The sequence below is a fragment of the Myxine glutinosa genome, chromosome 1 (genome assembly GCF_964187855.1).
Source record: "Myxine glutinosa chromosome 1, kmMyxGlut1.1, whole genome shotgun sequence".
Taxonomy (NCBI): Eukaryota; Metazoa; Chordata; class Myxini; order Myxiniformes; family Myxinidae; genus Myxine; species Myxine glutinosa.
This window is the reverse complement of record NC_136261.1, coordinates 47,947,208-47,972,614: the sequence shown is the minus strand read 5'-3', so window position 1 is coordinate 47,972,614 and position 25,407 is coordinate 47,947,208. Positions and strand designations below refer to the sequence as shown.

The 25,407-nt window shown below is 41.8% G+C and overlaps 1 protein-coding gene across 3 annotated transcripts in view; it reads left to right on the top strand.

The window, feature by feature from the left end:
- Positions 1-24,906, top strand: part of LOC137423532 (serine/threonine-protein kinase NIM1) — a 121,625-nt gene extending 96,719 nt beyond the window's left edge. For all 3 annotated transcript variants that reach the window (XM_068110815.2, XM_078771379.1, XM_078771370.1), the window contains one exon: positions 22,979-24,906. In XM_068110815.2, coding sequence (XP_067966916.1) covers positions 22,979-23,661 — 683 coding nt within the window. In that variant the 3' untranslated portion in view covers positions 23,662-24,906. The remainder of the gene's footprint in view (positions 1-22,978) is intronic.
- The last annotated feature ends 501 nt before the right edge of the window (positions 24,907-25,407 follow it).

Here is a 25,407-nt window from a genome sequence, read left to right as displayed (position 1 = left end):
GTTTTTCTGTTCCTCCATAAGAGAACGGGGAACCCAACAGGAACAAACATTCAAATATCCCAAGGTCGCTATCATCTCCTGTACGGTGTTGATTTCCAATGCCAAGGTGTGCTGCAGTCTCCCGAACCATCACCCTTTGGTCTTCAATTGAGGAGACATCAACTTTCTACTCGTCGCATTCAGTCGTGGAGCTTCTCGACCAAACACAGCGTGACTGTTTGGCGATGTCCGTGTTTCCATCTTTGAAGTGTTTCACCCACCTTCTGATATTGCTAATGCCCAGGCAGGCTTCTCTGTAGACACGTGACTCAATCTGCCATAGAAATCTGCAGCGGAGTTGTTGTCTTTCACGAGGATTTCAATCACTGCACGTTGGCGAAACGATATGTTGTTGACAGTCATTTTGTCACAATGTATTGTGGGGAAACCAGTGGTGTGCATGCACCAAGCCTGTGTTTATATTGGAGAGGAGCTTTCATAGGCCTCTTTTGTATGGCTTGCACTTTCTGACTCTCTCACGGCTTTATCTTAACTCTAATTCAATGTCTAATTTAATTTTTAATCGTGGCTAAGATGGTTTCATACTCAGTTGCAAAAAACTGGAATTTGTGCAGATATTGTGCAGATATTGCACAATGTGCAGATATTGATGTTTTTAAAAGTAAAACGCATTTTAATGGTTGTTTGTGGTTGGGCGCAATGTGGGAGGCGGGAGGGGAGTATGGGGGGGGGGGGGGTAGTGGGGAGAGGGTGGGGTGGAGGGAGGGCAGAGAGGGGGTGATCGAGTGAGTGGAGGGAGGGGGACAGAGTTGTTGTTTTGTATGCAGCCTTTGGCTGCTGGTTGCATCATTTTCAGGAAGCATGGCAGTGCCACTTTCACCAGTAAGCTGGTACTCATTTTGCCGCCCTCGGAAGGGTGACGGGCTGAGTCAACCCACCTGGTGTTATTTCAACGGCACGACAGGGGCTTGAACTCAAGACCCTAAGATCTTAAGCCAGCCACCTTCACCTTAAAGCCAACACCAGGCTTAGGGACAGAGAGAAGGAGAGGAAGGGGAAACAGAATGAGGGGAGAGAGGTGGGACAGATTTTGGGGAGGGATGATTGAGTGAGGAGGAGGGAGGGGTACATAGTGAGAGGAGGGAGGTGGGACAGAGTTAGGGGAGGGAGGGGCAGAGTGTAGGGAGCAAGGGGAGAGAGAGAGGGAGGGGGGATGATCGAGGGGAGGGAGGGGGACAGAATGAGGGGAGGATGGGGGACAGAGTGAGGGGAAAGGAGTGGGGAGAGGAAAGAGGGAGGGGAGAGAGTGGAAGGGGGAGAGGAGAGAGTGGGGGTGCATGGGGAGGAAAAGGTGGAGGAGGGAAGAATGGGGGGCAGGAAAAAGGGTGGGCTGGGTGGAGAGAGAGGTGGGTGGGGGGGGGGGGCGAGGGGAGGGTTAAGGTCCTATAGTCACATTTTACATTACGTGGAACTTCCACGGGTACCTGCTCCAGTCCCATTTTCCACAGGATATAGTTCACTTTTTCCTTATCCATTCTTCACTGGAAGCTGCTACATTTAAAATAAACACATATCTACACTTTAAATATCAGAGGAATCTATATTATAATAGCCGTAGATGATTCTGTCTGTCTGTCTGTCTATCTGTTGGGTGTCTGTCCGGGGTGTGGCTTACTCGGTTTGCAGAGTAGCTCCACCCATAGCTCCACCCATTCTGGGAGTGGCTATAAACAAATATCCACCATTTTATTAACTCGCATAGCTTTGAGTCCTGTTTTGTAGGCCCGTGGTGTCTTGCTCTCCCCCAGTTTTATTTCAAATCAAATTCGATAAATCATTTCATTTTTCACAGTCGCTAACATAGTTTTAGACTCGGTTGAAAAAAAACGGGAAGAAAATCCGATGAAAGTTGCCGTTTATAGAACGAAATGAATTCTCAAAGGCCTGTAACTTCAAGGCCATTGAGTCTCTCTCACGCCTTTATCTCCAATCTAACTCACCATATGATTTCATTTTTATCGATGGTTTTACTTTTAGACTCGGTGTCAGCAATAATTGAGAACAATCCACACACGCGGGAAAATGCAGAGATATATTTTTTAAAATCGCGTCATGGTGTATCATACACCGCCCAACATGACACCGCCGGCAATGTGTCGATATATATTAAAAATTCGCTTTTGCTTTTCCGTTATGATATATTACTATTTCGTTTGATGATAGTCGTCACAAAAACGTCAACAATGATGCCGACATATATTTCTTCGTTTTTATTTCATTCAACATATTAGCCGGAAGTAAAATATGTTTCAGGAAATTACCGAGAGATATTTCTTCGTTTTTTTTATTAGTTATGTGCGCATACACTTTAAATAGGTTTATTTGAAATCTTTAATTTTCCACAAACATTCCACACACGCGGGAAAATGCAGAGATATATTTTTTAAAATCGCGTCATGGTGTATCATACACCGCCCAACATGACACCGACGGCAATGTGTCGATATCTATTTTAAATTCGATATATCATTTCATTTTTCACAGTCGCTAACATAGTTTTAGACTCGGTTGAAAAAAAACGAGAAGAAAATCCGATGAAAGTTGCCGTTTATAGAACGAAATGAATTCTCAAATGCCTGTAACTTCAAGGCCATTGAGTCTCTCTCACGCCTTTATCTCCAATCTAACTCACCATATGATTTCATTTTTATCGATGGTTTTAGAGTCGGTGTCAGCAATAATTGAGAACATTCCACACACGCGGGAAAATGCAGATATATTTTTTAAAATCGCGTCATGGTGTATCATACACCGCCCAACATGACACCGACGGCAACGTGTCGACATATATATTAAAAATTCGCTTTTGCTTTTCCGTTAAGATATATTACTTTTTCGTTTGATGACAGTCGTCACAAAAACGTCAACAATGATGCCGACATATATTTCTTCGTTTTTATTTAATTCAACATTATTAGCCGGAAGTAAAATATGTTTCAGGAAATTACCGAGAGATATTTCTTCGTTTTTTAAAATTAGTTATGTGCGAATACACTTTAAATAGGTTTATTTGAAATCTTTAATTTTCCACAATATAATTTACTTGCCATTTATCATTTGATGATTACGAGACAAATTCCTCTTGAGGATCGTGACAATTCATGCGCTGCGTGGAAACTTCTATTTCCAAAATGAATGAGACGATCGATGAAGAACGCAGACTTGAACAGGATGCAGCAAGAAAACGAATGAGACGGGCGAACGAGTCCATCGACGAACGTCAATGCAAACTTGCGGGGTCACCCGTGGGAATCCCACGGGTGACCCCGCTAGTACTTTGTAAGATACACATGTAGTAAACGTTCTTGCTGTCTTCATCGTGCCAGATTAGACATGCCTCATTTTGTGTGTACTACAGCAATGTGTTCAGATGTCTAATACTTTGCTATACATCTCCAAAAGCCATATTTCATTATTTTTATGTGTGCATTGTTCCTCTTTGATCCATAAACCACATATCAGAAGTGAGATGAACAGTATATATATATTTCTAGCCTCAAAACAGCACTGAAATAACGACATATTGCTGCCTGTAAATGTAATAACTCCAATAAATAGGATGTGAGTGTTTGATCGATTGTCTTATTGCGTACATGAACAATCATCAATATTGTACACCGCTCCTTTCCTCTGCCATCTCCAGGCATTGCAAATCGTCATTGCTGGGCACTGAAGGGGGCTCGGCAGTGACGCACGCTGAAAGGGAGGACTCAGTTTTCACTCTGGTTGTTTTCTTGTTTGTTTTCTTGTTTTCTTTCTTGTTTGTCCGGGCGATATCTCAGCCACCCTTTGAGCTGGGAAGCTGAAATTTCGGCAGAATAGTGAGAACGTACTTTGTCAAAAAACGGTATTTTTTGTTTTTTGATTAATCAATTAATTGATGAGTTATTTAATTATTAGCGATTCATTATGTACTTATTTATTTCCTTTCTCTTCTGGCCATGATCTCAGGCACCTTTTGAGTTAGGAAGATGATATTTGGACATGCCAATGACAGTGATTCAACTGTAAAAGATATTTTTGATTTATTGATTAATCAATTAATTAATTAATAGATTAATTATTTAATTATTCGATTAATGACTAAAACATTTTTTTTAAGGTACAGATTCTGATGAAATGGTGGTGGTTTACGTGTTCTATTAGCGAATTGATTAATTATTTCATTTTTTTATAATTATTTATTTATTTTCATTATTAATTATTTCTTTATTTTATTTCTCATCTGGGCAATATCTCAGGCACCTTTTGAGCTCGGGAGCTGATATTTGGACATGACAATGACCAAGTGATTTGGCTGTAAAGGGTGTTTTTGATTTATTGATTAATTAATTGATCGATTAATTATTTAATTATTCGATGAATGACTTAATTAATTATTTTTTTAAGTTGCAGATTCGGATGAAATGGTGGTGGTTTATGTATTCCATTAGCCAATTGATTAACTATTTAATTTTTTTATGATTATTATTTATTTATTTTAATTATTAATCATTTATTTATTTTCTTTCTCATCTGGGCAATATGTCAGGCACCTTTTGAGCTAGGAATCTAATATTTGGACATGACAGTGACCAGGTGATGTGGCTGTAAAGGATATTTTTGATTTGTTGATTAATCATTTAATCGATTAATTATTTATTGATTAATCAATTAATTATTTAATTTTTTATTAATTAATTATTTAATTAAATTTCTGAAAGATACATCTTCGGATAAAGCACTCGTGGTTTAGTTATGCTATTAGCCAATTGATTAAGAAAATATTTTGTGATAATCTTTTATTCATTTTAATTATGCAATTACTCAATCAATTATTGTACACCTCTCCCTCCCAATGCACTCTCTATGTACGTGCTGCACTGCGGTGTTGCCGGGCACTGGAGGCGTGCCGGCAATGCCGCGCTGAAGGATATTTCATTATTTGGCATGGGGGCGGTGTACTTTGAATGTATCTTTACTTGTTTGTTTTCTTGTTTTCTTTCTTGTTTGTCCGGGCGATATCTCAGCCATCCTTTGAGCTCGGAGGCTGAAATTTCCGCACAATCGTGAGCAAGTACGTTGTCAAAAACTGTATTTTTTGTTTTTGAATTAATCAATTAATTGAGGAGTTATTTAATTATTAGCGATTAATCAAGTACATATTTAATTAATTAAATAGTTCACCAAATATCCGTCTGTCTGTCTGTCTATCTGTCTGTTCGAAGGTACCGTAAAAACTGCTGAATCGATCGCAAGGATATTTTGGGTGGATAATCCTGGGATCTCCAGGAGTACAACAACAAACAACATGCATTTTAAGGCCATTTTCCCTGCCAGAGCGGGGGTTAGCCTTGCGGTCCCCATGACAATCTTCTCCATTTTGCACTATTTTCTGCATCTCTCCTTGTTAACCCCCTTGCCCGCATTTCTTCTTCCACCATCTTTAGCCAAGTCTTTCTCGGTCTTCCCCGTCCTCTACTTCCTTCTACATTCATTTCCATCACTCTTCCCAACCAGTCACTTTCATCGTTCCTCAACACATGACCAAACCATCTCAACCTGTTCCTCTTCACAGCATCAATCACAGGCTCTATTCCCATCATCTTTCGCAATTCATCATTTGTCTTCCTCTCTCTCAACGATACTCCACACATCCACCGAACCATTCGCATTTCCACCCTTTCCAGCCTTCGTTGCTGCTCTACGTTCATTACCCATGTCATGATCTCCAGGAGTAAAATAGGCTATTTAGTTTTCCCAATTTCAGCTTTAGTCTCCAGAATTCTCAGGTTTGGACTCCCGCATAACATTTAGTACATGGGCTTATGTTGGGAAACCAAAGTTTGTGGACCGTTTTGCTAGATTCTTGGCAACTAGGCTTAAATCACTCTAAATGGCATATAAAATAAAAAAATTGCTGTTGCCAAATTTTCACGACATCTTCATGGCGGCCATCTTGGATTTCAAGATGGCCACCATTTCGGACCTATTTTGCCTTATATCTCACTTATTAATCAAGGTATCAGCACAAGAATAGTGTCCTTACCCACATTTTCGGGGTCAAGGAAGACAATGGTGATAATCAAATTTCAGCTGGATGGCCAACATCTTTATAATTTCAAGATGGCCGCCATTTTTAATCAAAGTATGAGCAAACATAGCCCTAGTGTCTTAGTCTGAGACAATTGATGAAGACTAGTTGTGGTGGCTAGCAACCATCATAGACTTAAGCCTTTTCTGAAAGCAATGCTACAGTTTGTTAATCAGTTTGTTTCATCAAACAACTCCTATCAAAAATCCAAACGACGGGCTCTCTACTGATCAAACACAATGTCATTCCCAATAGGCTGGGCATCAGTGTTGCAGAATTTCTCCAAATCAGCATCACAGTTACACAATTCGGGACAGACTACATTCCTAGCTTTGCATGAACACCTTCGTGAACACAATTTGCTAGGACTCTTTGCAGCTCGTCCACAGCCACAGCGAACAAGTTGGAGAATTGAGGCTGGAGCAATTGCAACCTGCGTCAGGACTGGTCTCAATTCGCCTCCAACAGTTTCCCATCCCAAGGTGTTTGGGTCGATCACAGTTGGATTTAGAGTTAGATCTTGTGCCCACGTGTGTGCTTGCAAATGAGCACGCTGGACATGCTCTTTCCAGGCACCAGCAGTTGGTGTTAGTTTCTCGACTCCCTGATCAGCCTTCAGCTGGCGGAATAGGTGCCATCGTAGTTCAGCAGCACTTCTTATTGTGACACTTTCGGACAGAAGAAGCGACAGAAATACTCTTCACATCCTTCTAGGACAGCATCAGATGGTTTATCACCCTCTCCAAGCTGAGCAATTGCTGACACTACTGTTTGACTACTTTCAGTGAATGCCTTGAAGCAAGTTGTTTTACTCTTGCCCTGAATGTGGCCAGTGGTGTCACAGCCGGTGAGAGCATGCCAATTAACAAGTGCTTTTGCCCTCTGAGCACCAAGCTGTTCATAGATTGGCCTTAGTAAGATTTTCCGACGGTTTTTTCCAGTGCCCATGATAACTGCAGCATCACTTCCTAGGTCATCACTTCGACGTAGAGCAAGTAACAACACATCTGTGTCTGGGGAATAGATACTCACAATGAATCCTGTTTTCACAAGTTGCACTGCATGCAAAATCATGAGTGTGTCAGCTTCCTCCTGGCTACTGACCTCTTTAGCAATTTCACATTCAAAATTGCTCTGGACACTTATCCTTGTCACCGTTACAATCTGCATGGAGGATCTACTGTTGATCAATCTATTTGCCAGGAAGAGTGTCAGTGAATCCTTTGTGACATTACGAGCAAGGAATGACTTGGTGTCCTTGATTTTGGTTTGCTCATCAACAATATAGTTTTTCACTGCCTTGGTCTTGCCTCTATGACGTTCCCTTGTTCCTTCCTTCAATGATGCATCAATTGTGTAATTGTCAAACACAACCCGAAGCTGCTCATAAGCACGTCCTCTGCATTCGGCTAGCTGTACATATGCTGTGCCTAGCTCCTTGCAGTTCTGAAATTTCTTGACACATTAATTCTTTCAATAGCGCCATTCTATCAACAATTAAGCATGTCCTGGGTCTTTCTTGCACATTCTCAGGGTGTTCTGCAAGTTCTTCAGCATGGTCACTTGAGTTTGTGTCATCACTGGATTTCACAAGACCCTCCAGGAGTGATATGATCTTGCTCTTGTCGGTGGTGGGGTGGACCATTCCATTTGGCTGGAGAAGAGTTCTATTGGTATTGGACAGTTCATGTGCCCCTACCACTTCCTCTAGATCCACTGCTTCCCTCGATGACCTTGCAATGACTAGTAGTCGAGCAAACAGGGATGTCGTCACTTTCAGTGCCACTACCTCACTACCAGTTTTCACCAACAGGTCTTTGCCAACCGAATTCCAAGATGGCAATTTCAATCCACAGTTATCCAAGAATGCAACTTCTCAAGGTCGTCTGCTGCACATCTGAAAAGAATAAAGATTGTTAAAAAGTCATCCAACACAGTTTCAGGAATAATATTTGACTAAAACTAGATGTACGGTAGCTTGATTCTTTAGATAATATTTGGGTGTGGATCTGGCAGAAGAACTCCCCTGTCCCCACACCTCCTATCCACCCCCTCCCAATCCAATCCTAACCATTATCTAAAAATGTAAGTACCTATGAGTAAAAGTAAATAGATTCAATACCAGGACATTTATATTTAAACCTGATATACATGAAAACCTTTTAAAGTATGGCTTTGACCTGGAGTTTGGGCAAAACTAGATAAAAAAATGGTGGCCATCTTGAAATTATAAAGATGTTGGCCATCCAGCTGAAATTTGATTATTACCATTGTCTTCCTTGACCCCGAAAATGTGGGTAAGGACACTATTCCTGTGCTGATACCTTGATTAATAAGTGAGATATAAGGCAAAATAGGTCCGAAATGGTGGCCATCTTGAAATCCAAGATGGCCGCCATGAAGATGTCGTGAAAATTTGGCAACAGTAATTTTTTTATTTTATATGCTATTTAGAGTGATTTAAGCCTTGTTGCCAAGAATCTAGCAAAACGGTCCACAAATATACATAAGCCCATGTACTAATTCGTGTCTGCATGACGTTAATTGTTCTCATTGTGACGATGTTGTTTTCCCGGGTGCGTGCACAAACGGCTGCACTGATCGCTGCACGGCTGCACCGATCGCTGCACAGCTGCACCGATCGAACTCGGTGACCCCGGACAAAGACCTTTTATAAGGACACGGGTTGAAACCCTGCTTGAGAGAATTCTAACCCATTTCAACTAAAGGAAACACGTATCGGGAGTACATACGACATAGCGATTGTGAACACCATTATCGATCACGATTCATGATCACGATCATCACGATCATAGTGTATCGATCACTGTGGGATATTTGGTGAATTATAGTAAGATATTGTTTAGATTTTGATGATTTGCGTGTCATATGATTTAACGGATGTTAAATCCGTCGATCTCCATCTCCATCGATCGCTAACACGCCTATATTATTTGCATGTGATACTCCATGGATCGCTAACAGATCGCTGTCTCCATCGATCTTGCCAAGGCCGTAACAGCTATCGGCTCAAAATCCTTTTAACTGTTCATTTGGTACAGTTACACGTATCGGGAATTTGGTACACGTATCGGGAGTACATACGACATAGCGATTGTGATCACGATTATCGATCACGATTCACGATCACGATGATCATAGTGTATCGATCACGATTTGAAACGCGATGGAATAATATTTACCGATATGAACATTGATGTGGCTTTTATTGAAATTCTAAATACTAGGGCGTGCCCGTACGTGGGTGCAAAAAAACATGCGTGAAAACAACAACAACAAAAAAAAACTTTGAAACCACGTGGCAGTAACGACCACAGAACCCCCCCCCCCCCTCTATTTACATGAAATGGTTTGGTCCATTCGCAAAGCCAAAGCGAACGGCTTGCGAGTACGGTAGAACCCCCCCCTCTATTTACATGAAATGGTTTGGTCCATTCGCAAAGCCAAAGCGAACGGCTTGCGTTACTTTTACTAATAGCTCGGTAACTACTTCTCCGATTAATATGAAACCTTGAAAAGGCACATCCTCAGGTCCCCAGCAATATACCTGGCAAGTTTCAAGTATATCGGACCCGTGGTTGTCGAGAAACAGCGGTCACAGACAAACAAACACACAGACACACACACAGACACACACACAGACACACACACAGAGATTACTGGAATTATAGATAGATACTGTTTAGATTTTGATGATTTGCGTGTGATATGATTCAACGGATGTTTATATGAATCGTTTAAAATTTAAAAAACCCTTCAATTTCTGATATTTTGCCATCGCCATATCTTACCGTTGCCACGGTCCCACGATTGATGTTTCTATACGTGAACGTACCCGTTTGTTTGTGAACGGGTACGTTTTTCATGGAAGTCCTTCAAGAGCTTGCTGTCCATGTCTGACGTGCGACTGATGGTGCTACAGGAATGTGGAATTTATTGGTTTCATGCTTTAGCATTCGCCGTATCTGCATTGCCTGTTTGCTTCTGGACTCCCACCCGTGCATAGCACGGGTATCTCCTGTTCCGCACAAACGGCTGCACCGATCGCTGCACAGCTGCACCAATCGGACTCGGTGACCTCGGACAACGACCTTTTATAGGGACACGGGTTGAATCCCTGCTTGAGAGAATTCCAACCCCCTCTCCGCCATCACGGCCATCTCTCCAACTCACAATCCCACGAGATATGCGGAAAGGACGACCTAAAACCAATGTAAACATCATTCGTATATAAACATCATTAAAAGTAAATAATGACCTCGGCCAAAGTTAAAACGACGTTTAATCTCTACATGATAGAATTCCACATAGCTATTTGGGCGGTGAATACGCTAACAGATCGCGATCACGATTTGAAACCCGACGGAATAATATTTACCGATATGAACAGTGATGTGGCTTTTATTGAAATTCCAAAGATACTGTTTAGATTTTGATGATTTGCGTGTGATATGATTTGACGGATGTTTATATGAATCGTTTAAAATAAAAAAGCCGTCAATTTCTGATATTTTACCTTTTCATTTGGGCCTCCAAATTGAAGCCCCGCCCGCAGGACGGGTACCGCTAGCAACTCTTTAATTAAATTTCTTTTTCTTCTGACCATTAACTCAGGCACCTTTTGAGTGAGGAAGCTGATACAGGACATGCCATTTCGACATGACCAGGTGATTTGGCTGCAAAAGCTATTTTTGATTTATTAATTAATCAATTAATCGATTAATTATTTAATTATTCGATCAATGACTAAAATTTTTTTTTTTTAAAGTTACGGATTCTGATGAAATGGTGGTGGTTTATGTGTTCTATGACCGAATTGATTAATAATTTAATTTTTTAATGATTATTATTTATTTATTTTCATTATTAATCATTTATTTATTTTCTTTCTCATTTGGCCAATATCTCAGGCACCTTTTGAGCTAGGAAGCTAATATTTGGACATGGCAGTGACCAAGTGATGTGGCTATCGAGGATATTTTTGATTTATGGATTAATCATTTAATCAATTAATTATTTAATTTTTTATTAATTAATTATTTAATTAATTTTTTAAAAGATACATCTTCGGATGAAGCACTAGTGGTTTAGTTATGCTATTAGCCAATTGATTAAGAAAATATTTTGTGATAACCTTTTATTGATTTTAATTGTACAATTAATCAATTCATTATTGTACACGTCTCCCTCCCAATGCAGTCTCTATGAGCTGCACTGCGGTGTTGCCGTGCACCGGAGGCGCCCCGGCAACGCCGCGCTGTGAGATATTTAATGATTTGGCATGGGAGCGGTGTACTTTGAATGTATCTGTGCTTGTTTTCTGCTCTGATCAATATGTCATGCATGTTATTCAATACATGTGCCTCATTCTATGATGAATATCAATGGAAAAGGAATAAGTGGTGGTGCTATTTTTTTCACATGTCAGCATTGCATGTGTAAGTTTACTCAGCCAAAATGTAACTGGTCACAGGTGTGTGTGCCACTATAGGATGATGATGCAATCATCCGATGGGTAATGTACTAGTTTCCCTAAATTTCCCTCAATTCCACCCTTTCTTCCTCCAGAATTGACATTGTAACTTATCTGCCACCACCTTTCTTACAACATGAGCGATTTCAGTGAAATAATCACAGATGATTATTGATATTTGCACAATCGACTTGTTTTGTGGCAAATGTATTTTCTATGATAATTCCTATTGCAGATTGGTTGAGAATAATTGGCATGGCGAAGGATGCAAGTTGAAATAAATTGGCTTTTAACAATCGTGATGGAAGAAGTAATGTTATCAGTGCACAATTTTCACAAATGAGAACTTTCATGTTCAACAAAATGATCATCGCATATTGAAGTCAAAATTAGTGTTGTGAATGACCAATGTTTTCTTCCTGCAAGCATTCTGCCTTTTTTGTCCTAAAAAAAAATGGGGAAATTTTCTTACCTTCCTTCACATCTGTAGTACCCCTCCTCTCATTATTATTACCTCTGCCACCGAAGGTCTGTCTGTTTGTCTTTCAGGATATGCAGGATATCTCCAAAAGTTATCGACGGACGTGGATGAAATTTGTAGGCATGTTGGGTGTGTGTTCCAAGAAGGAATTGATTAAATTTTGGTGAAGATCTAGATCTGGATCTTATTATTTTTTAAGTGATTCTTCACCATTTAGAGATGGGACCATAAACGATAAGTTGCACGATATATTCAAAAAGTTTTGGACTGATTTCTGCATTATTTAGACCAGAATCACTGGGTACTGAAACCTCAATTAGCAATGCCTTATTTTCCTTTTAGTATCTAAGTACTATGTCCGATCGCAGTGCTTTGTTTTCTATGTTCATGCTGGATGGAACAGGTCCTATGTGAGCATTATGTCCTTTTTTTCAATGATTGCTTTTGGTTCATGTTTCGATGGGTTTTGTGGAACTGGGATATTGAAATTTCTGCAGATGTCCCAATGGATTACTGTACATACCTTGTTGTGCCTTTGGGTGTACAGCTGTTCTGACATGAGTTTTTTAAATCCTGATAGGAGGTGCCTCGTGCTTTCTTTCTGGTTCTGCAAGGTACTGTTTCTACCTTGCAGAACCTACACTTGTCCGATTGACTCAGTCCTGCCATCTTCTTAAAGCCATTGGTGTAGTCCCTGCTCTTGGGCATTAATAATGATTCGTTTTCCGTCCCAGTTGAGCTGTCCTCTTCTTAGCCATTCCAGTGATCCTTCTTTATCTATCCCTAATCTGTCCAACTTTTTTTTTTTTTTTTTCCCTGCTCTTTTGTCTTTCTCCAGGCTGTCACTCTATATCTGCTGGTATTTCATCTTGTATTTTTATTTGTCTTTTTTGCAGTTGGGTCTGTATTTGTTGGTATTTTGGTTTGGTGCGTAACATCTTCCAATCACACCTGTTTTTGGAAGTTTTTTGCAAGGTGAGTGAGAGATACCTTTTCTGCCTTGTTGTGTTCAGGCTTGTACACAAATTGTATTCGGTAGTCTCTTGAGCTTTTCATGTACTCTGCTAGTCCTACAGCCATACCTCTGTGCACTTGATTGAGTTCCATCAGGCCGCCGCCACCTCCTTATTTCCTCGGCAGGTACATTTTTGGGATGCACTGATTTTTTATATTTTTTTTATGGATGTTGAGGAGTTTCCTTCTTTTCATATCTAGTTTTTGATATCTGCTTGTGACCAGTTTACTATTCTGCAGCTGTACTGGAACAGTGGTAATGCTTGTTGTGTTATGGCTTTTATTTTGTTTCTTGGGGTGAGATATTATGTTTTCAGGATCAGCCTCATTCTACCCAAGTATTCTTTGGTAATTGTTTTGTGCATTTTAGTGACAAATTTGGTGGCCCGCTTCTACTCCAAAGTATTTGTAAGATGCTTCGTTGTCTAGCTCCTATATTGTTGTATCTAGGTCTATTTTTATGGCGTAGCCCATAGGGCAAAGCCATCTAGAACATTGTCTATCCATCCGTATGTATGTATGTATGTCTGTCCCCTCAAACGTATACCAATCAGAGCTGAGGATCTGGTCACATGACAGGGTGATGTGTTTATGTCTGATGTCATTACAGCGTACAACGGCTGACTCCACTCTCCGCCATTTTGATTCCTATGCCGTTCAGGCCGAACATATCGTTGAACCTGTCATATATCACAAGCGCCATGCTCTACCTTTACGTTTTTCATTCAGTGTGAAACACAAACAAACCGATTGTTAAAATGATCATCAAATATCAAAAGCATAGACGTTAATGATCTTCCAACGACACAGTACGTATCGGCGTTTGGCTTCATGCCTTCATGCCTCACCTTCAGGCCGCTTTGGCCAAATTAAGCCCAGGTTTCTTAATACAGTAGTATCGTTTTTGTTATAATAACAATAATAATATAGTAAATATAACCATAACACTTTAATCCCGAAGTCGTGAATGCAAATTTAATGGATTGAAGCGGTGTATGGTTAATGAATCAATAATAAGTGGTGTACTGTACTAAAAACCACGGAAGTAAGGAATTACCCTCGGTTTTTTTATAGTAATATCATTTTCGTAATAATGATAACATAATGTATGGATGGTTTTGAGGGAGTTCATGGGGGTTCTCACACCATATCCGTAACCCCCATGAACTCCCTCAAAACCATCCATACTCCTTCCCACAGGAGACCTGAATGGACATGTGGGAAGGAGTATGGATGGTTTTGAGGGAGTTCATCATAGGGGTTACGGATATGGTGTGAGAAATGGAGAAGGTGAAAGGATTTTGGAGTTTGCTGATGGAGCTGATTTGTTGATTTGTAATACTCAGTTCCACAAAGAGGACAATAAGCTTGTTACATACACGTCAGGTGGGTCGACAACAACCGTTGACTACCTGATGGTGCGTCGGCGAGATAGGGGGCACCTCCGGGACACAAAGGTGATCCCGGGGGAGGAGGCTGTTTCACAGCACCACTTGGTTGTCTGCGACATAAGGGTGAAAGGTGCGAGGAGAGCTCGGCGGGTGAAGTACCAACCGAGAATGAAGGTGTGGAGGTTGAAAGAGGTGACAGTAAGGGAGGCATTAAAAGAGAGGCTGAGTAGGGTAGAGGATGATGTGGTTGAGCTTGAAAGTGGTTGGATGTCAATGAAAGCTAGTCTGTTGGGAGCCGTTGGTGAGGTATGTGGATGGACAAAAGGACCACCGAGGCACTCGGAAACATGGTGGTGGGATGTTGAGGTTGGAAAGAGGATTGACGAGAAGAGGAAGAAGTTCAAAGAGTGGCAGAAGGCGAAGGGTACGGGAGCAGAAACAGCAGAGCATGAAAGTTATAAGGCAGCCAGGAAGGCTGCAAAGAAAGAGGTAGCAAAGGCGCAGGAGGCATGTAGGAAAATGTTCGGAGAACACTTGGATTCGGAAGAGGGTCAGAAAGCAGTATTCAGGATTGCAAAGCAGATAGCAAAAGAGAGGTGTGATGTGATGGGGGTGAGTTGCTTGAAGGATGAAGTGGGACAAATCGTTGTCGACCCAGATGGAATTAAAGGAAGATGGAAAAGATATATGGAAATGCTGTTGAATACAGAGAATGAATGGGATGGCAACATAGAGAGTAACCCAGTTTTAGGACCGGCAGAGAAGATAACTGAGAAGGAAGTTGAGGAAGCGATAAAAGCAATGAAGAGTGGAAAAGCGGGAGGGCCGACGGGAGTTGTGGGAGATATGTTGAAGGCAGCAGGAAGTTGGGGTGTGAAGAGAATGACAGAGATCTGTAATCTGGTGGTGAAAGAAGGCCGCATTCCAGTGGATTGGGAACTGAGTACCCTCGTCCCTCTATACAAGGGGAAAGGTGACCCTCTGGAGTGTGGCTCGTACCGAGCGATAAAGTTATTGGAGCATGGAATGAAGGTATTGGAAAGGGTGTTGGAGAGGAGGATATGGAAGAAAGTGAAGATCGACGAAATGCAGTTTGGATTTATGCCAGGAAGAGGAACGACAGATGCGCTTTTCATTGTGAGGCAGTTGCAGGAGAAGTACATGGATAAGAGGAAGAAGTTGTTTTTTGGGTTTGTTGATCTGGAGAAAGCATTCGATAGGGTTCCACGCAAAGTATTGACATGGGCATTGAGGAAGTTAGGAGTGGAGGAATGGTTGATCAGAGTAGTGATGGCAATGTACAAAAGAGCACGCACAGCTGTAAGGACGAAGGACGGGAACAGTGGTGAGTTTGAGGTGAAGGTGGGAGTGCATCAGGGGTCGGTACTAAGTCCACTACTATTTGTAGCTGTGATGGAGGTGCTGGCTCAGACCGTAAAGGAGGGTTTACCGTGGGAGTTGTTGTATGCAGATGATCTGGTGTTGATTGCGGAAAGTATGGATGGACTGAAGGAAAAGATGAACAAGTGGAAGGAATGTATGGAGACAAAAGGTCTGAAGGTGAATATCGGAAAGACAAAGGTGATGGCAAGTGGTAAAGCATGTGGTGAGGTGGAAAGAACTGGGAAGTGGCCGTGTGCTGTGTGCAGGAAGGGTGTCGGAGTGAACTCCATTCAATGTACAATGTGTGCTGAGTGGGTTCATCAAAAATGTAGTGGTCTGAGAGGGTCATTAACCAGTGTGGCAGCTACATTCAAATGGAAGGTGTGCACAGAGGGAGCTGCAGATGGAGGAAATGTTGAGTTGGATCTTGGAGACGGCGTGAAGCTGGAAGGTGTGAAAACATTTTGCTACCTCGGAGACATGCTGAATGGAGAAGGTGGATCAGACTCGGCAACGGTTGCTTGAGTGAGATGTGCATGGAAGAAGTTTCGGGAACTGAGTGGCGTGCTGATGAGGAGGAGAGTGTCGCTGAAGCTGAAGGGAAAGGTGTATGCTGCATGTGTGAGAAGTGTTATGATTTATGGGAGCGAGACATGGGTAATGAACGTCGAGCAGCAACGAAGGCTGGAAAGGGTGGAAATGCGAATGGTTCGATGGATGTGCGGAGTATCGTTGAGAGAGAGGAAGACAAATGATGAATTGCGAAAGATGATGGGAATAGAGCCTGTGATTGATGCTGTGAAGACGAACAGGTTGAGATGGTTTGGTCATGTATTGAGGAAGGATGAAAGTGACTGGTTGAGAAGAGTGATGGAAGTTAATGTAGAAGGAAGTAGAGGACGGGGAAGACCGAGAAAGACTTGGCTAAAGATGGTGGAAGAAGAAATGCGGGCAAGGGGGTTAACAAGGAGAGATGCAGAAAATAGGGCAAAATGGAGAAGATTGTCATGGGGACCGCAAGGCTAACCCCCGCTCTAGCAGGGAACATGGCCTTAAAATGCATGTTGTTGTTGTTTGTTGTTGATAACATAACGTTAATATTATAGTAAATCTAATCGTAACACTAACCCCTTCATAGTGACTGCAAAGTTACTGGAGGTTAAAATATATCATCTTCTATATATTAAAGTAGCGGCAGTTTTGTGTCCGTCCATCACGCTACGTCATTACGTCGATTATATCATTATGGCATACGATGGCTGTCTCCACCGACCGACATTTTATTTTATGTGCCGTACAGGCTGAACATGTCATCGAAGAGGTCGAACCTGTCATGTGTTTTTACACATGGACAGCTGAATGTTGCAGCGAGTAGAGTAGGAAACCCACTCGATCTGCGCATATTTGCCAACCAGAGTGAATTCCAGATAAGGAGAGGAACTGCATATGCTTCAGGCTCCACAACGTTGTTTGTAGTGAAATCATATAAAATCAGGAGCAGATCGAGAGTGAAACTTGGAGGGTTAATAACTATCAAGAAAATGTTGTTTTGAATTTTTTTTAATGAACTAAAAAAAACCTTAAAATGGACTAAAATACTTTAAATGCACCTTTTATAGTTCACTAATATATACATTACAACAAATGTAGGCTATATGTAAAAATAGAATTACCAGAGGTGGGCTATATGTAATATGCTATATCTATATCTATATGTATATGTAAAAAATGATTCTTCACCCAGGAAATACTATGCCCTTCAACTGAAGTATCAAACAAGCCCGGCTAGGCCGCTGTTAGACTTTCGGTCTTGTTTTTATGTAGTCAGTTTTTGTTGGTCTACCTTGCATGAAATTGCACTTGGCACACTTATCGAGGCCAAATTCCATTTTGATGTCATCAGAGAACTGATTCACTCATTTCAGTTGTTCTGCCAATTTTTTGTTGTTCGGTTCAAATAGTTTTAAGTCATCCATATACAGTGGATGCATCACCTTTCATGTTTATTTTGATGTTCTTTTATTGGATGTCCGGGTGTATCTGTGTCCTTGTTCATTAATGAGGTTACTTAGTGGGTCCAGGGCCACGTAAAACAGGAGAGGAGAAAGGCTTTCACCTTGGAAGATTCCGTGTCATATGTTTACTCTTGGTATTTTAATCTTTCCTTCTGGGTGCTGCAGGATTATTGTTGTATTCCATAGATCCATGTCTGTCTCAATCAACTTTATTATTTGGGGATTTATCTTGTACATTTGCATGCACTTTATCATCCATAAATGTGGGACACTGTCAAAAGCTGTTTTTTATAATCAATCCATGCTGTGAAAAATTGGGTTCCTCTCTGTTTGTGTCTGTCTGTCTGTCTGTGTAGTCGGTTGTTATATCCATTTGCGGGTTGCAGGAGGTGGAACGGAGTCCTCCCAAGACGCAAAGTATCCACCTCCTCTTCTGTAATGGATCACAGTTCATGGACCAAGCTGTTCAACTTTTTCAGAGTTTTGTTCCAAGTTCTCTTTTCAGGATCGTCACCGAACCTCAGATTGCCTCCAGTTGTAGTTCAGTTGGGGTAATATTACCAGGGATGGTTTTTAAAATCTCAGTGAGTTTCTTCTTGATCATTCTTGTTGCTCCAATTATCACTGGTACAATTTCGATGCTCTTCAGCTTCCAAGATATCTTGACCTCATTTTTGAGGTCCTGGTATTTGGGCATTTTCTTGATTTTTTTTTTTGCGTTGTTTAGGCAAAAATCGCTGGGTACTGATATCTCAATCAGCAATGCTGTCTTTTCCTTTTTGTTCCTGAATACAATGTCCAGACGCAATGCTATGTTTTCTATGTTCACGCTCGATGGAATCATCAGGTCATACGTGAGCAGTGGCGTACCTAAGGTATGGCAGGTATGGCACGTGCCCTGGGCACCACTTGAAGGGGGGTGCCGCTGAGCAGTTTCTATTAGTCAGACAAGCCATCCTCGGATAGTGAAAAAAGAATTTTCTTCAGATGTATGATCTGTCTGATTATCATGGGTGAGAATCACTAGGATGGCTAGATTGTTAAACCACTTATATAAACTATTAGGTAAAAATACAGTGCCTGGAGCTACATGACCACATACCTCACAGTAACACTGCTCAGTGCCAACTGGCAGTAAGACCATTCTCCTGCGCAAACTAGGGAGGTAGTCGAGAATTTTGTGCAAAATCTGTGAAATTTAATGTTCTTATTAAAATTGCCATTTCCTTATTTCAGAGCATTGTGTGAAAAGACCATGAAACGTTTCTTCACGAAGAAGAAGGAAAGTGGAGCTGAAGGACGGAAGAGACGAAAGTTGGAGACGGAGGAAGCCAAGAAGTCGAGCAAGTTCTTCATGCCCTTCTTTGAAAGGCCGGAACAAGTTGTTCGACACGTTCCATGGGGTCGCCTGCACCTGCTACAAGTTTGTTAGAATCCGAAGGTGGATCAAGTACAAATGCGTCACAAGCTGAGGAGGAAGTCAAGTCAGATAAATCCGAGCATAACGAAATGAAAAGTGAGGCTGCCAGAGAGAACATGGACATGACAGGAGGGGAAGACGATGGTGGTGGGGGTGATGTTGAGTTTATTGACGAGATTTTACCTGAGGAGATTGAACCTGACGACACTGAACCAAGTGAATTGGATGGTGTCGAAGAGCCTCGAACTGTCATACCAGAAGTGATTTAACAGCATGACATTGGACTTCTGAAGTTCGACAAGGATACTGGAAAAGCAATTCTGCCTGACGCGTTGAGTACAGAAATAATAAAGTTGGGTTCGAAGTATTTCCAGAACAGTGAGGGGCCTTTCCTACCAACAAATAACCGCTCAATGAACAAATCTTGGTTCAAGAGGAAATTGGGAAATGGTCGTGGTGAGGAAGTGACTCGCTCATTGCTGGTCTATTCCCCTTCTAAAAAGTCTGCATTTTGTATCTGTTGTCTTCTCTATTCCCGTTCCCAGTCAGACCATCAATCCTCATTGGAGCAGGAAAGTGGATTCAACCAGTGGAAAGCACCTGAAAGGATTAGTGTTCATGAAAATGCTAAGAATCATCAGGAGTGCTTCACACAGTGGAAAGAAATGGAAAGAAATTTAGCTGAAAACAGAGGAGTTATTGACGCGGAACTTCAGTCACAGATTGAGAAGGAAAAGCAGAAGTGGCATGATATCTTGACGAGAATCCTTCAGACCTTCATTGCATAAAATTCCTTACGACTCAGAACCTGGCTTTGCGAGGACACAGGGAGTCACTTCAGCTGAACGATGACTCCAATGTGGCAAATTTCCTTGGCTTACTGAAACTACTGGCCATCTTTGACCCTGTCATGAAAGAACACCTCACTCGTGTGGAAAGTCATCCTGGATCCACGTCTTATCTTTCACCGGGTGTCCAGAACGAATTCCTCCACATGATGGCATCCACTGTTCACCAGAGTTTACTGAGAAGCATTCGTAAAGCCAAGTACTATCGTCTCGTGTTCGACTGGACTCCTGATCAGGCACACCGTGAGCAGATGTCAGAAGTAGTGAGGTACGTGGAAGTTGATTTTGAAAGGAAAACAGTCCGTGTTAGAGAGTCCTTCCTTGGTTTTATCCAGATAAGCCAGAAGGATGCTGAGAGCTTTGTTGAAGACATCTTGAAACAGCTCGAGAAGGACGAAATGGAGCTACAAGATTGTCGGTCACAGTGCTATGACAACGCTGCTGTGATGGCTGGACACAGAAGTGGTGTTCATCAAAGAATAAGTGAGAAAAACAACCTGGCATTGTTTGTGATTTGCGACAATCACTCACTCAACTTGGTGGGTGTACATGCAGCCAAGCAGGATACAATGATGGTCACATTTTTTGGAACCATCGAAGCTCTCTACGTGTTCTTCTCTCGTTCAACACAGCGCTGGGAAAAACTCAAAAACGCCGTGCCTGTGGTTGTTAAGTCGGAGTCCGAAACCATGTGGAGTGCAAGGACAGAAGCAGTGAAGCCCGTCAACAAGTACCTTGAGGAGATACTTCAAGTTCTCCAGGACATGATAGACAATGAAAACGAGAGCAGTGAAACAAGAAGTGACGCAAGGCAGCTGTATAACCGCATGTTGAGTTACGATTTTCTGACTTTGCTAGGATTTTGGAACAAAGTACTCATTCACATTGACCGTATTCAAAAGAGGCTGCAGGATCCGAGCATGAACTTCCACGATGCTGCCCTGGATTTGAAAGCCCTCCGAGATCATTTTGATGATGAAAGATAAGTGTTGGTCAGTGAGTCACTCGAAGAAGGACTCGGTCTCTGTCAAGAATGGAATATTGAAGTTGAAAGACGTCAGAGACAAAAGAAACGAATGGCTGATGAGAACTCGAGAGACGCTGGGCTAACAGCCAAGGAGGAAATGGAAAGAGTCATGAAGGGAACACTCGACCATCTTCACAGAGAAATGGATGAAAGGTTCGCTCGTTTGCATGACACTGACACCAAGTTTGGGTTCCTTCTCGATGTCGAGGGACTGTGTTACGGCGCCGACAGTAACGACCTAAAGAAGAAGTGCGAAAATTTGGGCGAATTGTACAGCTCTGATGTTGATGGACAGCAGCTATATGAAGACATTTTGGATTGCAGAATGTTGCTATCAAGTCGGGCCAACATGAAAATATCAAGACCTGAAGAGCTTCTCGAATTAATTGTTCAGTATGGAGATGAGAGCATCTTCCCCAATCTTCGCATTGCTATTCAGATAATTCAAACCATCGCAGTTTCCATCGCCAGCTGTGAGAGATCATTCAGCAAGTTAAAACTAATACTTGCGTATTTGAGAGCCTCCATGGGTCAAGGCAGACTCTGTGATCTTGCTCTGCTGAGTGTAGAAAGAGAAGAAACTGAAAAAACTGACTTTGAGCATATCATAGACCAATTTGCATCAGTGAAAGCAAGGAAGGTGCAGTTGTAATTTTCATGTAGTGCCATAATTTGTTAATTAAAAGATTAACGAGCTTGACTTGTATTTTTGAGCTGATTTTATGGTAAAGTTATCTTAAAGATGGGTGTCAGATGTTTGGACAGGGGCACAATTTCAGTGCTTGCCATAGGTGCTATTTTCCATAGATACACCCCTGTACGTGAGCATGATGTCCTCATTTTCAATGATTGCCCTTGGTTCGTGTTTCCATGGGTTTTCTGGATTTGGGATGTTTAAATTTTTGCAGATATGCCAATGAATCACTTTGAATACTTTGTTGTGCCTTTGTGTGTAAAGTTGTTCTGATCATAGTTTTTTGCATCCCAAGAGCAGGTGATCAGTACTTTCTGATTCTGTCTTGCAGAATCTACACTTGTCCGTCTGGCTCAATCCCGCCATCTTTTGAAGCCATTGGTGTAGTGTTCTTGATCTTGGGCATTTATTATGATTCGTTCACCGTCCCAGTTGAGCTGACCTCTTCTTAGCCATTCCAATGAGCCTTCTTTGTCTATCCCCACTCTGTCCAATTATTTTTTTTGTATTTCCTGCTTGTGTGTGTGTGTGTGTGTTTGTGTGTGTGTGTGTGTGTGTGTGTGTGTGTGTGTGTGTGTGTGTGTGTGTGTGTGTGTGTCCGTGTCCTGGCCATCACTTTTTTACCATTTGAGCTTTTGTCATTAAATTTTTAACAAAGCTTTATTATGAGAATATGGAGAAGACAAATTAATAATTTGGTCAAAGGTCAAAGTTGCATAAAATCGTCAATTTTAATTTGATCGACTTGAAATTTGAGCAGGGTTTGCATATTGGATCACTGAAGCCTATTGATTTTGAGGTCAAGAGGTCAAGGTTGCATCAAATCGTCAATTTTTTTTGGTTTTTCTCTGTTTTTGTTATGTTCAGCATACAGAAGAATTAGTCTGCAAAGCAGAAGCAGATGAACTTTGTATTTTTCAGACGCTTTCTCTCTGTTATTTTTATTCGAATCTTTATTATTCAAAATTGTGAATGATTATTCGTTTTTAGTTTTTGTTCAGGAAAGTTGGCTTTTTTCAAATAAAAATTCCATAACCCTACATTTTAAAATAATACCTTTTTATTTCCATCTTTCCAGATGAGAACTACAATGGTGTGGCCGTCGACATGTGGGCGCTCGGCATCCTGCTGTACTTTATGGTGATTGGCCACATGCCTTTTCGTGCCGATACTGTTGGCAAGCTCAAACTCCTCATCCTTCATGGTTCGTATTCATTTCCTCCACACCTCTCAAAGACCTGCACTGCCCTCATCCGTCGCATCCTCAACCGAGCACCCTCGGCACGACCATGCCTGCTCAACATTGTTTCGGACAATTGGATGTGCGGTGCTCCAGCACCAGCCGCCTTGCCTCCGTTCCCTCTTGAACCGTCCCATCTTGCTGTACCGATCGACTCACTGTCTGGTATCAATTTTGAAATAGCCACTTCACTCGCTGCACTTGGAATATCCCCAGAGCACATAAAGAACAGTGGAAGCAGGGATGGACGCAACTGCATCACAGGAACTTATCGTATCTTATTGCATCGTGCACAACAGCATCACACGCCTGATCATACACTGCTGTTCGCAGCACCTGCGTCTAATATGGAGTTGAAGACACCTTTAAGCCTACAAACTACATCTACTTGTCCGATGCGCACACCACCTGTTGTTCCTATTGACACACAATTGTCCAGAAGAGGACCACAATACCAGCAGGCTCAAAGCTGGCACCAAGACCTTTTCATCAAACGCTCAAAACTTTGCTGTATCTTGTAATGTTTAAATACGATCTGCCTGTTTCCATCTTTGCTTGTTTCTTAAGGCCTATCTATACTACACTTAGGCACACAAGAGGCCTGCTGGCATTGAGCATCTATACTTTAGCTACTTGGCCTTCCAAGCTTCCAAACCAGAGGAATTCGGGTCTACTTCTCAGACAGGATGGCTGAAGGAAATGTCGTCGTCACTTACCCAAATAAGTTCGCTCTGTTGACACGAGCATGGTTTTGTGGTCTTGAAGCCGTGAAATGGCTCCAGCGCCTTAGTTTTGATTTTCAAACGTGTGTTGATTAAGCACATTGAAAGGCAATCCCATCTCCTTTCATGTCACCATTTTCTGCCTGAAACATTTGAAGCACAAAATAAAAAACATTTCCTTTCAACTCGCTCAAACCTCGCGAGAACACGATGATCTTGCGAGATTAGTCTGATCATTAGTTGAACAAGAAGGAAAGTTTGCAGTTCACGTGTCGTATTCCGAGAAACAAGCTCGGCTGGATTCTTTATGTATCAACGCTTTGCTTCTGTCTGCCAGGCGGCTTCGTTGGCTGTTCTGACCGGTCGGTTGGATTTGAACTGGTGTACTTTTTAAGTGGGCCTTTTGTGTGTCGGAAATGAGGCATCCTCTCCACTTTTCTTCCTGGTACCCGACAGGCTACATGTTATACGTTTAAAATAGTTTCAATGGTGCCTTGGAAGAACTAGAAATTTAATCTGAATTTGTGTTTTTGAAGACATCTGAAGGCAGAAATTCGTGTCAATGGCCGAATCTTAAAATGCTGAGGTAGGTGGCACACTTCCCCTGAAGACATTGTTGTCTTTGAAAAAATCACTTCTCTCTCACTCTCTCCCAAGCTGAACTCACCTATACTCCTCATGTCTCTGTAGAATTACCTGCATATCCCCACTTTTATATCCTAATGGATTTTTTACAACACCACTTTTCTGTTACCGTGTGGAAGCCTGGAAATAATTTATTATGGATACGACTATTGAATCATTCTGAAGTGTTGTATTTAATGAATAGACACTCCAATGATGCTATTATTTGCTGGCAGTTTCTATGAGGTTCACAGTGCATCATGTTAATATCTCGACTCCTCTCAGCTCCGTTGGCGGAAGGTTTCTCCATGTACCTACTTTCAGGTGAGAGCAACCGAGTCACTAAGAGTTTGGAAATTGCACCATCTTGTTCTGGGCAACCTTGAGTGCAATAAACATACAAGTAAAGGCAACAACACGCATTATGAAGGGAATGCCTGTTTCATGATCAAGTTGGGGGGGGGGGGGTGAAAGTACAGGGGCTGGGAGGTAAAAAGACCAGATGTTAGATGGGAGAAGATCAAGAGGTCACTACTATGCAAGAGGCATTACTGTTTGTAATTCCATGTTGCATTGCCTGTTATTTTTTATTACAGTGATTTAAGGCTCATGGCAGGAGGCGTTAAGTCGATTGGCCCATCTCGATGATCCCATGGTGCTGTTCACCTGTTCCACTTGGAATATTGTAAGAGCACATATTACATCAAGGTGGTGATCAAGATCTTATTGTGTCTTTCAGATAACTTAGATCATTGTATGTCATGGCTGACATGGTGGCCTAGCGGTACGCACACTCGCCTCTAATCTGTCTAGCCTGGGTTTTAATCTCGACCCAGCTATCTTGGTTTTTCCCAGGCAGGTGTCCCTCGGATGGATGGTAAACTAGGCGTCCTGTCTACCGACATGAGTCGCTGGATGCCA